The sequence below is a fragment of the Neolamprologus multifasciatus genome, chromosome 22, assembly GCF_963576455.1.
Source record: "Neolamprologus multifasciatus chromosome 22, fNeoMul1.2, whole genome shotgun sequence".
Taxonomy (NCBI): Eukaryota; Metazoa; Chordata; class Actinopteri; order Cichliformes; family Cichlidae; genus Neolamprologus; species Neolamprologus multifasciatus.
Genome location: NC_140459.1, coordinates 7,871,041 through 7,885,793, shown reverse-complemented (window position 1 = coordinate 7,885,793; position 14,753 = coordinate 7,871,041). Strand labels below are relative to the sequence as shown.

Here is a 14,753-nt window from a genome sequence, read left to right as displayed (position 1 = left end):
ATGAATGCACCGACCAACTCAGGAAGTTGCTTTTGAGATGGCTTAAATACAAAACTGAAGACAGAAACAAGCCTTGATTGATTGATAATACTTTATTTATCCCAAGGGAAAGCATCAACTGAAAGTGATGTCCATGGGCTCTAGACTTCATGCAGGCATTGACTGCTAATTATTTTCAGTATTAAGAACATTCGACATATTAAAAAGTAATTTATTAGTGTCAATTTAATTTATTAGTGTCAAAAATCACATTTTAACAACAAAACAAGAGTGGACAACTCCACATTTCAAACGTTCAGTCCAGGGAGTCTTTGGTATTTTTTCTTAATGATTGTATTAAATTTGATTATGGTGTGTCTGCAGGATTTCACATCATCCCCACTGTGTCTCACATCGTGCCGGAGAGTTGTCTGCTAATCTTTGTTGGCCTTCTGGTGGGTGGCATCATCAAAGCGACTGGAGAACAACCCCCCGTCCTTGACTCCAATCTGTTCTTCCTGTACCTGCTGCCTCCTATCATCCTGGATGCGGGCTACTTCCTGCCCATGCGCCCCTTCACCGAGAACATTGGCACCATCCTGATGTTTGCAGTGGTGGGGACACTGTGGAACGTCTTTTTCATCGGTGGGATGATGTACGCTGTCTGTCAGATTGATGCGGCCAAGCTGGCACACGTGGACCTGCTGTCCTGCCTACTGTTTGGCTCCATCATCTCGGCCGTGGACCCCGTGTCCGTCCTGGCCGTGTTCGAGGAGATCCACATTAATGAGCTGCTGCACATCCTCGTGTTCGGGGAGTCGCTCCTCAATGATGCCGTCACTGTGGTGAGCAACGTTCGCATTCTCAAATAGTAAATATATTATAATTAAACTCATTCTTTTTAATGTGAATTAATTACTTTTCTATAAAATGTTAAAATTTAATAAAAAACAAACAAACTTTGAGGTGTTGTTATATCCAGTTAACACTAAAAATAGTCAATAGATACAGAAAAGTAGTGAAAGAAAAATAAAGACTAAGCAGGAAATCTCTCAATTTAGGAGGAAAGGAATTTTTTTCATGTATAAATTTTCACTTGAGAAAGTTTCTGAACTATAAATTTTCTCCTGATCAGGTAATAAACCCATTAAATAATGAAATTATCAAGATAAAATTAATTTTTTAGGTCCATGAAACAATCATGAACAAAAGCAAACACAAACACCCCTGTTTCTGCTCCAGGTCCTGTATCACCTGTTTAAGGAATTTGCTCACGAGCAGGCGATTACCGTGACCGGCGCCGTCCTCGGTGTCATCTCTTTCTTCGTGGTTTCCCTGGGAGGTGTCATGGTGGGCGTCATCTACGGCATCGTGGGAGCTTTTACGTCCCGCTTCACCTCATACTCGCGCGTCATCGAGCCGCTGTTCGTCTTCCTCTACAGCTACATGGCTTACCTCTCAGCGGAGATCTTTCACCTGTCAGGGATCATGTCGTAAGTAGACGAGCCCTCGGTCTCTGAGCTTTATGATAAAAAGGTTTGAGTCTCAAACTCACAAAAACTCTGTATCAGATATAATACACTAGTGTTAATATTTCCTAATGAGAAAGTGAAAACATTTTTGCAAATTTATTAAAAATGTAACTAAATTAAATGTATCTTAATTAAAATCTCTCCCCTTTGTCATATTGTAAACTTGATAAAACATTAATTATCAAACTAATTTTTTATATTTATTTAACGAATATCAGTTAGCAGTTAGGTAAAAATGTCATTTTTATTTATTACAAAACATACCAGCCATTAACAGCATAGTCACATATTTGCACTAATAACTGTGAATTTACCCACAAACCAGGGGCTGCTGGGAAGTGGTGTTAACCTTAGACTGTGTATAAAGAAGGATAATATAACAGTTCCCCTGGATTTAAGTCGAATTATTTCAACTGTGGGTTACAGTTGAAATAACCCACTGATGATAACTGTTGTTCTCATCAAATCAAATTTGTGGTACCGTGTGTGGATATTTGATACTGAGATCCTGTCGCCTACACTGTTCTTGACACTAAGCCAACAGAACCACCCAGCTGTCTGTTTTCTTGACTACATGTGCAGCTTAAACATGGTGGCCCTTTTACTCCTCTACGTCTGGTGGCTTTGATGCAAAAGGAAAAGAAGACGCTTTATCCTTCTTTATATTAGGGCTGCCACAAACGATTATTTTGATAGTCGACTAGTCACCGATTATTTTTGCCATTAGTCGACTAATCAGATCATCATCCATTGGACGTAAAACATACAGCTTATTGCACCAGCAGCATCTACTCTTATATAATTATTATTAGCTTACAGATTTAAGTGTTTAAGGTATGTGCTAACTAAAAATAAAGACAAGATGATAGTTTATTAAATTTTAATGAAATTTGCAGATTGTTTCAGTGAAGTTTAATAAACTCCTTGCTATCTAAAATATAACAGGACACCGGAGTATATTCTCCAGCATCTCACACTTCTGATAATCAGTTGTCTGCTTGATGTTTATTCAGCTGTGTAAAAACCATAACTTTAATCTCAGCCAAACCGATTTACTCAGGAACAAATAAAATACAAAAAAAAAGCCAAACAATAACATTTTTAAGTTATCTAAGTGACTTATATATCATGTTTAACCTGAGTAGCAAAAGACGGCTGTGGGTTTGAAAACGATTTGCCGGGAGTCCGGTGTTCTCACGGGCTCTAGTGAGCCTAGCCCCCGGCTAGCTATCGAGCTAGTGGGTAACAGTCGTCTCCGAAAACGTCGGAGCGCTTTTGAAAATATGTGGTGTCTTGATAAACTGAGCAGATATGAGGTTTCCACAGCTACATTCTCGCTTGAAAATATGTTAAACGTTTATTTTGTGACCCAGAAAGAATAATAAGAGTAATATTAAAACTAACCAGCTGCCGCCATTGTTGTAAACTGAGCTGGGCTGCGCTATGAATTCTGGGACACAGCTTCTTCTTCTTCGGGGTTTAACGGCAGCTGACATCCTTGTACATGCAGTGCTGCCATCTTCTGTTTCAGTCCGTTATTACACTCTTAAATTCTACTACTTATTCCTGCGTCTTTTGGGATCTTACAAAGCTTCAAACGACGCGTCGACTATTAAATCAGTCGTGGACGATTTTGATAGTCGACGTAATCGTGACTAGTCGACTAATCGTGGCAGCCCTACTTTATATACAGTTTGTGTCGATAAAACCACGACAGACTCTAGGTTTTTGTCTTGGTTACAGTGACACAGCTGAAATCATACATTAAATAATCCAATAATCCTAACTTTAGAGAAACCTCTATCAAACCTCATCATGTTGACTGCTTCTTTCCTTCTTTTCCTTGCCAAACAGTTTGATTGCTTGTGGCGTGATTATGCGGCCATATGTTGAGGCCAACATCTCCCACAAGTCTTACACCACCGTCAAATACTTCCTGAAGATGTGGAGCAGTGTGAGCGACACACTCATCTTCATTTTCCTCGGGGTTTCCACAGTGGCTGGTCCTCACACCTGGAACTGGATCTTTGTCATCTTCACGGTGATCTTCTGTCTGGTCTCCAGAGTGCTGGGTCAGTACAATAAAACACAATAAACCGGGAAGTTCTCTGTTTCTTGCCTATTAGCAACACAATAAACATCGTATAGTAATATATGCTAATCTGAAAGTGCAGCGAAAGCGGAGCTAGGAGCAGCTTGTCTAGCACGCTGGTTTCCCGTCAGTTTCCTGTCAAATGCCAGCGGTTTATCCACAATATGCAGACATCTAGAAAAGGCTGTTGCCCTCACCATTTGACAAGTTATACTCTATGTTAATGGGACCCAGAGGCTCCCATGTAATTGAAATTCAGTATAGATTACAGCAGACGTTCCCAAAGTGTGGGGCCCGCCCCCTAGGGGGGGCGCAGAGCCATTGCAGGGGGGGCGCGGCATGAAAAGGGAAAAAAACAACTGCTAGCACGGGCGCCCACACGAACGCAAAGCAGGAGATGAAGCATAGCTGAATATGTTTCCAAACCAACTTCATTCTATGGTGAAGCATATCTTCCCTTTGGTTTCACCTGCACAAGTGCCGAGGTAGGTCTCCCTGCAGGATTGGTTTCCCCTTCGTTGGGAGCAGCGCTGGGCTGTTTAAATCACGGACAAACAGTATCCCACATTCTTGATTTGTAGTTCACAAACACTTGTTGTAATGACTAACTACTCCTGACATTTTGGAGATGTTAGCTCTTTATACAGTAAAGTTACAGTGGGATACAAATAACATCAGGCTCATCCTGCCACAATTTGTTCCCCGGTTCAAATCACGGACAAACAGCATCCAACAGTTGTTTATGTTTTTGAACCCATTTTGCAGAGGGATTTTTTGAAAAATGTATTGATAGCAATGATGAATATTATTACACAGGAAAAAAAAACCCAACTACATGTAAAATAATTACACCATGACGCCTCTGCCTTTCTAAGTGGAGGGACAGTAACTGCGTGGGTATGTAAGCGTGTAAAACCTGCAGATAGTCAGATTAACAGTATTTCGTCTCTATCTGCCATTCTGCAATTCATCTCATGTAAACAATAACGTGCACACAGCGTGAGGTGAAAAAAGGCACATACCTTTGACATTGCGTGACGAACTCTGTATTCCTCGTCCACACGTAAACGCAAAAAAGGAGTTTTAAAAAATCTCTGTTCTCAATTATTCGAAACGCCGTTTACGTGTGGACGAAACAGCTGCGTTTTCAAAAATACCCGTGTAGGTGTGGACGTAGCGTAAAAGACTTAGTAGTTTATTTTCTTACTACCTGTCATTTATTGCAGATTACTTGTATTTGCTTAATTGTTTACTAAATGTTTGAGGTGTGAAATAAACCGCAATGGAGCAAAATATGGGCGTGTGTGGTTGGAGGATGTGTTCGTGCGTGCGCGCGAGGGGGGGCGCGAACATTTTTCTTGTAAAACAAGGGGGGCCCAGCAAAAAAAGTTTGGGAACCACTGGATTACAGCGTGATCTAAACCAAGCAATGTCAGTTCTGCTTCTGTTAGAGATGCAGGGAAAGAGGTTGCTTTGGTTTTAGTTGATGTTGCTTTTTAGATTTCACTGGTCAAGCGCTGCCTGCCTTGCTTACCCTGACCTGGTTTAATCAGGTCTACAGTCATGAGCAAAGGGTTTTGGCAGTGGTCCTAATGTTTATTTTTATTTAAATTATTCTTCTTTATGTTTTTTATGATATAGTGGGGAACAATCACAAGCCTTTCATAAGTTCCAAACTTTTTTATAGGCAAGTAAATCAAGGTTTAGTTTTGGCAGTGCTTCCACAGCCTTTGGCCATGACTGTAAAACAGGGGTCCCCAATCCCAGTCCACGAGAGCCGGTGTCCCTGCAGGTTTTAGATCTCACCCTGGGTCAACACTCCTGAATCACATGATTAAGTCATTACTAGGCCTCTGGAGAACTTCAACACATGTTGAAAAGGTAATTTATCCATTCAAATCAGCTGTGATGGATCAATGACACATCTAAAACCTGCAGGGACACCGGCCCTCGTGGACTGGGATTGGGGACCCCTGCTGTAAAATTTCACCCTTTCATTCAAGTAGGGTCTCTTCTGGCTCGAAAGAAATAACATGAAGAGACCAAAACACTAACTTTGAGGCTTTAACACTCAAATCAGTGGGTGGTGGCTTTGATCGATACTGTTTTTTAGCCATGATGGCATTGCTGCCTGAGCAAAACAGAATCATGCACCTCTACTTTTTTCCTCATGGGGAAAATCCAATGGTGTAATTCAATAACCAGTTAAGTGTAGAGACCCAATAAAGGGAAACTGATGATCATATTGATAATGAATTCATGACATGAACTAATCAATTCTTGTTTTTTTCTGTGTGTTTCAGGAGTCATCGGGCTCACAGCTTTCATCAATAAATTCCGTATTGTGAAGCTGACCAAAAAGGACCAGTTCATTATTGCCTACGGTGGCCTGCGAGGTGCCATAGCCTTCTCACTGGGGTTCCTGCTGAAGAATAATGAAATCAAGAACTTGTTCCTCACTGCCATCATCACCGTCGTCTTCTTCACTGTCTTCGTGCAGGTGGGAATAACACGAGTACTTGGGATTTAGGCGTATGACAAAAACAACATGGCAAAGGAAAAGGCTTGCATGTGAGGCTGGACATAAAGAAAAGAGACGTGTATCAGTTGTCTCTTTTATGTTTAATGTTTTCCCACACACATTTTTTTCCTCTTGACTGGCCTCTAGTTGTAAGTTGCTGTGGCTTCCACCCGTCTGTATCAACATCAGTAATTATAGTAATCAGTATTTTTATTGGGTATTGTGACGTGAGTGTGTTTATATGTCTAAAATAAATGTGCAATATGTTTTTTTTAAAACTTAATTTCTCTTTTTTTCTTCAGGGGATGACGATCAGGCCCCTGGTGGAGCTCCTAGCTGTGAAGAAAAAGAAGGAGAGAAAAGAATCAATTAATGAGGAGATCCACACACAGGTGACAATTTCATTCACTTCATGTATAAGAAAACACATCAGTCCTTCTTAATATACGAGAGTGATGGGGCTACAGATCAAACAGTGTATAAGACGTATAAATAACACCCTCTGTAAACTAATTTTCCCATCAGTTCCTGGATCATCTCCTCACAGGAATTGAAGATATCTGTGGTCATTATGGGCATCATCACTGGAAGGACAAGTATGTATTTTCTTTCTTAATGTATCCTCTCTATCACCTCCATCTTTGTAGTTCAGAAGAAGCCCTCAAGTTGTTATGCAGCCATGTGAAAAAGAAATGTTTCACTGGTCTTTGTGCAGTCCTGTAAAAAACATGAAGATAACTCAGTAGATTGTAGATCAACAAGTAAGTGAAGGAGGAAGTGCTCAAACTTCAAGCACATCTGATTAAAAAGTAAGGGTGCACTTAGTTTTTCTCAGGGCTGCAAAGTCAGATTACTGTATCCTCCTTTTATAAAACAGAAAAAAATAACTTTTTCTTCTGTATACAGGCTGAATCGCTTCAATAAGACCTATGTGAAGAGATGGCTGATCGCAGGAGAACGCTCCACCGAGCCTCAGCTCATCTCCTTCTACAATAAGATGGAGCTGAAACAGGCGATGATGATGGTGGAGAGCGGGAGCGCCGCCAAGCTGCCCACGATTGTGTCGACCGTCTCCATCCGGTAAATGTCAGAAGCAAGTCCTGCAAGAACTGCTTTCTGTGCAGATATTCCCCAAAAACAGTATTGAAGTGAATTACTGAGTAACACGGACATACCTGTATTTTTTGGGTGAACTAACCCTTAATCCAAATTGATTTTGTGGAGGATGGAGGTCTTTTTGTTCCCCAGCATAAAGCTAAGGTTAAAAAAAAAATCACATCTCAGGAAGTTTTTTTATTATAAGTAAAGTCAGATGCCACCAAAAACACTGATGCTGCTGATCCTCTACATAACAAGTTATCAATTCTCCCCCTCAGCGGATACACTTTGTGCTTGTTTTCTGTGTTAGGCACATTAAAATTAGGGCTGGGTATTGTCACTGATTTCTAGAATCGATTTGATTCCGATTCACAAGGTCCCGAATCGATTCGATCCACGATTCGATTCAATTCGATTCGATTTGATTCAATTCGATTTGAATCTGGGAAATTTTGCCTCAGACAGTCAGAAATATTATAATTCAGATCAGTATATTTACATATTTTTGTATCTATAAAAAGGAAGCTGACACACGCAAGACTTTATCAAAGGTGTGAGCATCACAGCAGATGGTTTTGTGTAAAACACAGAAAAACATGAAGGTGATTTTCCTGGCCTGGGATTTTATAAAAAATATTCTGCAATACATCAAAAACGAAGGAAAACCATTAATCAACATATGAACGTTACCTCTGATGTTACAGCGGTTTTATTAGAGACACTGTTAAGCGTTTTGCATTTTGCATAATTTTAAAAAGTTTAAATTTGTTCAGTATTGAACAGCAGAAATTAGGTTTTCTTTTCGGAAGTAAGTAAAAAACAGGGGAAAAAACAGCGGCCGACAGCGCTGTAAATAACGGTAGACTTGTGCGTAACAAGCAAGAGAATAATGAAGAAAACAGATTTTTAGACGGGAAACTGTTCTTGAAGTACAGAGAGAGCAAGAGGGAGGGAGGGAGGGAGAGAGAGAGCTGTGCATGAAGTGTGATTTTATCGTGGTGGAAGCAAAACAGCAAAAGTCAGAGTGAATTCATGACGATGTTTATGTGAAGCGTAGTTTGGATCTTCTTTTGCTGCTGGTTCAGTCAGTATTGTTTGGAGAGAGATCAAACTAACAGCTCTAGAATCAGCGCAAAAATGGCGTAAACACAAAGCGCGGACCCGCCGAAACATCAGAATCAGTGAGCTGTCGGCTTTCAGCCCCGACCGTGTCCGTGCCTTCGGGTGAGAAAGGCGATTCTGATTCTGATCCGTCGGCGGGTCCGCGCTTTGTGTTTGCGTCTTTGTGCAGAATCCGTGTACCTGATTTTAATGAATCGATATCACGTTATCCAAGCCAGAATCGATTTTAATCGATGAATCGATTATCAAAACCCACCCCTAATTAAAATCTAACTGAATGGCTTTAAAAAAAGTATAAGCTGTGAGTAATATCACACTAATGCAGGTTCTGGACTTTAAATTTGTTCACTGTTTCCAAACAGAAACGTTCAGGCCAAAGGGTCGCCCAAACCGAGCCGAGGAATCTCAAAGAGTCGTGAGGAGGAGATCAGAAGAGTCCTGCGAGCCAACCTGCAGAATACCCGACAGAGGGTGAGGGGTCAAAATGGATTGGACTAATCTGAATGTTTGCATGCATGTTCATGAGTTGCAAACAAGGTCCATCCTTTTTAAAATAAATGTGCATTTAATACTTTCTTCCTCCTCTGCAGCTTCGCTCGTACAGCAGATATGAGCTGCTAAACGACGCACTCGAGGACGATATAAGCGAGGCTCGCTTCAGGAAGCAGAAGGAGATGGAGAGAAGGGTGAGTTTAAACAACTCTAAACTCTAAAGCTGTCGACTTAAACAAATTAGAAACATTAGAACATTTCAGATCTGTCCAACTTTTTGTGCATCTAGTTTGAAGCTTTATTTTTTTGTTCCCTGAACATTTTTAATGTCAAAGAGTTAAAATCAGAGAACTCGCAGAGTTAAAAAGGTCATTTGGGCTAATAAAAAATGCCGATTTACAGAAATGTGTGAAGATTTTAGGCAGTAAAAGTAAAATGAGGATACTTTCAGATACATTTATTTTTTTATCAAATAGAGTACCAGATGCAAGCTTTCCTTTAAAGATACTCGAAGGACGTGTCTGGATGCATTCTAAGTAATACAGATAATAAAATCTCAGGAAGCTGATTCTGTTCATCTGGACGCAGAGTTTTAGGAAGGAGAAATGTTTCAGACTGAAGTCACTGATATGAGTGACAAATATTTCTTCCTCCTAGAACTCTGCGTCCAGATGAACAGAATCAAGTTGTTACAAAGAAACAACATTAAATATGAAGGAGAAGTGTAACAGCTCCTCAGCAGGCAGAGCTGAAGGCTGAGAGGAGACACAGAGACAGCCAGTGGGGAAAAAACTATTTTTGTCAATGTCAGTTTTATTTTACAGCACATTTAAAACAATAAGGGAGGTTTTAACCAGCTCCAAAGGAAAGCTCGGCAGTGACCAAACATTATTCAAATAGAATTTTTTTATCTTTTCCAGCCAATTTTGTAAATTGTGGTTTTATTTAATCATAACTGGTACTTCTTTTTTTTTTTTTTTTTAATCAAATGCTCAAATGCATAGCCAAACCCTGCAGAAAGGGGTCTTTGCATTGAGAGAAACTTCAGAGAGCTTCTTGAAAATGTCCTGGTGCTGAGTTTAAAAGTGATTGAACCTCTTGAAATCGAACCAAAGTGTAACAAAGGTGTTTAAAAGACGGTCAGAGGACTCTCCATCCAGCACCAGAATCATTTCAGGACCCATTAGATCCCTCCATCCTTGTGTTTTCCTGTGGATAAGAATCAATACTAAAGTGCTTTGTTCCGTTGTTGGGTGTGACTTCCTGTAAAGTCCTTCTTTAAACTCTGTTATGCTTCTCTTACAGATGAGCCACTACCTCACGGTCCCTGCAAACCGCCAGGAGACGCCCCCTGTGAGAAAAGTATTTTTTCAACCAGGTCAGTCTAAGAGCCAGTTTAAAGCATGGTTTTAAAATGCTTTATGAGAATGAAAATTATGTTCAGGGCTTTAAAGTCACTCATTGTTTTGAGTTTTGTGCTGCTGGATTCTTTTGGAGCATTTGAGCAGCTGTGTCCTGCTGTGGCGTGCAGACCTGGAAGTCTGTGCATCAATACAATACTTTTCTTTTCCACACGGGATATGTCCTGTTCAATGATGCAAATATTTTGCATTAAACAGAATGAGTCTTATGGGGATCGATAAAAGGATACCTTTTGTCTTCCACTGTGTCCGCCCTGGATCTTTTCTAATCATATTATCCTGTGTTGGGTATCATATTTAGCTACAAGAATGGTTTAGGATTTTAAAATGGAATAACCAGATTATTATAAACATTTACACCTAGAGGAAAATTAGATTAAGTGGATGAGGTTGCACATTTTTAATAACTGTGCAAATGTGCGATATTTACCTGTGATTTCTGTTCAATTCTGTTTAATAATGAGGTTGTTTTTCCTAAATTAATTTAAATAATATTTCCACCCACATCAGTAAAAGCCTAAAAGTGTTCATAAATAATATTTTAACATTTTCATTAATAGTAAAGATTAATAAGTGCGTCATTTATAAATAGAAGCAAAGAACGGTATAAACTATTAAAAGTAAAAATCTTTTTTTTGTTATTTTTCTTTTTAATCCTTTCCTATCCTAAAACAATCATTTCTATGTGTAAGTGAATATGCATGCTCTAAATTATTTTAAAGTATAACTGGTGCCGGTGTTCCTAATTAACCAAATCTAAAGGCGTTTGTAGAAGGTGTTAAACTGTTAATGAGCCCCTGCCTTTATTCTCCAGAGCACAAAGTGTACACCTACGATGACAGCGAGAGTCCCCGAGGCCGGGCTTCTCCCAGCTGTGCTGATGATGTCAGCGAGCTGGATGAGACCCCTGAGAAGCCCGATCACAGCAGCACGCCGAGGGCCAACAGGGACGCCGAGCTGAAGCCAAAAGAGCAGGACGACCAGGGGGATCAGCTGAAAGTATCACGCTGCCTCAGTGACCCCGGTCCAAACCCGGAGGATGATGAGGACAGCACCTTCCTGCCATGAGTGAAGCACATTTTACAGGAGAGGCCTGAAGACAAGAGAGCTTTAGCAAAGCTTGATATTTATCATTTAAATAGTTGTATGTTTGTGATGTAGGATTATGCAATCTTTGTTCCATACGTTCATAACACGTTTTTTTTAATCATGCAACATGCAGAATTGCCAAAGCGTGCTGCAGAGGACATTTCTTATTTGAAGTTTTTATACCCGCCTGAAGTTTCAGCATTTTGAATTTTAACATGCGCCTCAAGCCAAAGCATTTGTTTCAATGAGCTTGAAGCACCAGACGGGTGGAGTCTCCTGCCCTGAAAGCAATAGATAAGAAACATAATGAGGTAAAGCCCGGCTGATAAACGCCGTTGGCTGTCAGTGTTTGTCTATCTGGGGTATTTATCACAGACTGAAACATCTAAACAACCTTTAGATGGGTTGCCATGACGTTTTGTTCATCTATGGTGCCCAGAGGATGAATCCTCACAACTTAAAGACGTCATAGACTCCTCTGGCACCACCACGAGGTTGACTTTTTTATTATAGTTGTTTTAACTAAAATATCTCTTCAGCTATTGGATGGATTACCATGAAGTAATGACAGGGGAACTAGAGCTCACATTTTTCCTATATCGACTTCCCTTCATGGGCTCCCTGTTGAATCCAGAAGTGGATTTAAAATATTTCTCTTCACATACAGTTCCCAAAATAAGACCTCATAGTATCATATTATCTTGTCAGAGCTCATTGCTCTCAAACTGCAGGGTTACTTGTGGTTTCTAAAAGTAGAATCAGAAGCTTCGATTGGATTAGACTCAAGACTTTCCTGATAGAGCTTATAGTTTGGGCTGGATCAGGTGAGGCTGAACCATCTCTTAGATATGCTGCTATAGAGTCAGGCTGCTGGGGGTCTTCCCATGATGCACTGAGCACTTGTTTTTCACTCACCTCATATCACTCCACATGTGTTTTGAAACCATTGTTGCATGTCATTTTCTCTTCCACAGTTTGTGTTTTGTCCAGTCTCACCGTGCAGATAGCTGCTCCTCCCTGAACCTGGTTCACGTGGAGTTTCTCCTCCGGACTGCTGGTCAATGTGAGAGCAGCACTTATTATAAAAACAAGCTATATCCAAACATGAGACTGAAGTAAAACATCCAAAACTAATGTTTTCATGACTTAGTCAGTATTTTCAGTGTACATTCAAACTCAGACATATAGACTGTTTTGATTTACAATCAAACAGGACGATTAAACATACTCCATAATAATCTCTATAAAGACCCACATTCACCTCTCTTTAAGTCTAAAGGAAGTATTCTGAAAATGTTTAGCTGAGCTATAGCTTTGAGTTTTAATAAGCCTAAGCCAAAAGTCCAAAAAAAGATATCCCTCGTGATCACTTTGCTAAAACATAATTGCCAGGCTACAGAGGTTGAAAACTGCACGATCAGCCAGATCTGTTCTGCTCTACACGCATCAACCTAGCCTAACCTAACCCTATAATCAGGTTTATTATGTGGCACAGTGTGTGGCCTTAAAAGTTCCGCTTTGACATATCTTGGCCAAATTTCTCTAATTGAGAAAAACTGCTATCAAAACAGATTCTTTTGCTTTAAAAAAAAAAAAAAATCTGTATTGTTCCCGAGTCACACTCACATCAGCCTTTACAAAATCCCCGCATCAGATGCATAAATGTTGTATCGTAAATATGTTCGCACTGCTTGAAGTTTCATGTTGGTAACGAAAAGGCCGATCTGATGATCGAAGGCCATTGACGAGCTTAAAATTAAAATCTGCAGATATTTGTGGACAAGCTTAGCACTGTGTTTATCTCCACAGCAGTCGCTGCATGTCTGATCAGTGTTTTCTCAGGGAATTCGACAGACGGTGTGTTTGTATCACTAATACATGCTCCACAGTTTATAATGTGCCTGTTTTTGTACGCTAAAGTGTTTTCAGCTCTTGTCAAACCGAACAAGGTGTTGGTGATGTTTCCACGTTTTGTAAACAAAGCTCTTTGTGTGTGTGTGTGTTCCTGTTAACTGAGCATGCTCCAAGACCTGTCAGTGTTTAAGAGACTGGACTGCCTGAGCTTTTGCTTCCTGCACACATTTGCCTTAAAAGTGTTTTTGCTTTTTATGCTTTTACCAGTTGTAATGTTCTTTATATTACATATTGTTATATGTTTATTTTGCAAAAATAAAAGAATTGTTGAAATCATAAGGGAAAGCTTTAATTCCTGTCTTAAAAAAAGTTTCTTACTGCTGATTTTGTTTGATTCAAACTGTGCAGGTAGTCAAAAAAGGTGGAGCAGACTCTACCTCTGTAGCTGCCTGGCTGCGGGAATACTTTAAAGATGTCAGGATTAAAAAGAAGATACTGTGAATGAGGACTAATGAATGAGTTCAGGCTACTGAGGTCCCTCAGTGGAAAGACAATTAAAGAAATAACAGGGAGTTTGAAATCCCCAGCGTGCCAACCAGCAGCGTGTGATGAGACTGTGACAACATCGTCTGCAGCAAACATGAACTTCAACGGCACCTGGAAAGTTTATTCTGAGGAAAACCTTGAGGAGTTTCTCAAATCCATAGGTAAGATATTTTAAAACCTAAAGGATTATTTATTTCTGAATATATTAAATGGGTTTTTTTTTGTATTTATACTTTCCAGGTGCACCTCAAATGATTATTAAAATGCGTAAGGAAGTGAAACCGGTGATCATCATAGAGCAGAACGGCAAAGACTTCACCTGCACGGTGAAGACTCCAGTCTGCACCAAAGTCCACTCGTTCAGCCTTGGAAAAGAGGCAGAAATAACAACTGTGGATGGAAGGACGTTTAAGGTAGTTCAGGGACCTCATGCTCAACACATTTGAGTTTTTAGAGTTTTGTGAATTTTAAATTAATATTGGAAGGAGCAGTGCAGAAATGAATGATGTGATTTATGCAGGCACAGTAAGCAGGAGACGTATCTCTGCTATTTATTTGCCTTTTAATATTTAATTGTTATTGACTACAACAATGATTTTGTTCCTGGTTAGTGCATTGTCAGAGAGGAGAACGGGAAGCTGATAGCTGAAAATGACAAGTTTACCTCAGTCAGAGAGATTCAAGGGGATGAAATGATCGAGGTGGGTGGCTCTAATTCTTCTTAAAACTGCTATGAATGTGAATCATCCACGTTCTCCTAATGTGTCTGCTTACTGTTTATATCTAGACTATCACTGCTGGCTCTATAACCTTCACCAGCAGGAGCAAACGAGTCTGACCGGCCAGCTCATGGATCCCTCTCACAATTCCTCATCTGAAGATGAACGGAGTTAACTTATAACTAAATAAATAAAGCTGAAGTTAATTAAAAAAATGTGCAAACACTATAAAACTCTTATCGTTATTTACTGTAAGGCAGTATTTTGATTGTAGAGGGCGCTGTGAGG

At 40.0% G+C, this 14,753-nt stretch overlaps 2 protein-coding genes across 3 annotated transcripts in view; both read left to right on the top strand.

Moving 5' to 3' along the window:
• Positions 1 to 13,539, top strand: part of LOC146492834 (Na(+)/H(+) exchanger beta-like) — a 28,218-nt gene extending 14,679 nt beyond the window's left edge. For both annotated transcript variants that reach the window (XM_085149293.1, XM_085149295.1), the window contains 11 exons: positions 364 to 824; positions 1,222 to 1,472; positions 3,366 to 3,583; positions 5,907 to 6,103; positions 6,427 to 6,516; positions 6,650 to 6,720; positions 7,031 to 7,204; positions 8,707 to 8,815; positions 8,935 to 9,030; positions 10,142 to 10,214; positions 11,072 to 13,539. In XM_085149293.1, the coding sequence (XP_085005419.1) occupies positions 364 to 824; positions 1,222 to 1,472; positions 3,366 to 3,583; positions 5,907 to 6,103; positions 6,427 to 6,516; positions 6,650 to 6,720; positions 7,031 to 7,204; positions 8,707 to 8,815; positions 8,935 to 9,030; positions 10,142 to 10,214; positions 11,072 to 11,325 (1,994 nt within the window). In that variant the 3' untranslated portion in view covers positions 11,326 to 13,539. The remainder of the gene's footprint in view (positions 1 to 363; positions 825 to 1,221; positions 1,473 to 3,365; positions 3,584 to 5,906; positions 6,104 to 6,426; positions 6,517 to 6,649; positions 6,721 to 7,030; positions 7,205 to 8,706; positions 8,816 to 8,934; positions 9,031 to 10,141; positions 10,215 to 11,071) is intronic.
• A 92-nt stretch (positions 13,540 to 13,631) lies between these two features.
• On the top strand, positions 13,632 to 14,680 carry LOC146492833 (fatty acid-binding protein 10-A, liver basic-like). The gene is made up of 4 exons (XM_085149331.1): positions 13,632 to 13,907; positions 13,987 to 14,159; positions 14,358 to 14,447; positions 14,534 to 14,680. The coding sequence occupies exons 1-4, from the start codon at positions 13,712 to 13,714 to the stop codon at positions 14,582 to 14,584; spliced, it is 510 nt and encodes a 169-aa protein (XP_085005457.1). The 5' UTR covers positions 13,632 to 13,711; the 3' UTR covers positions 14,585 to 14,680.
• Positions 14,681 to 14,753: the final 73 nt, after the last annotated feature.

Excerpts from the sequence above, each read along its gene's own strand:
- LOC146492833 (XM_085149331.1), top strand. The coding sequence starts at position 13,712 with ATGAATGAGTTCAGGCTACTGAGGTCCCTCAGTGGAAAGACAATTAAA. Across the intron at positions 13,908-13,986 it reads GGAGTTTCTCAAATCCATAG|GTGCACCTCAAATGATTATT; the intron begins GTAAGATATTTT and ends TATACTTTCCAG. Across the intron at positions 14,448-14,533 it reads AAGGGGATGAAATGATCGAG|ACTATCACTGCTGGCTCTAT; the intron begins GTGGGTGGCTCT and ends GTTTATATCTAG.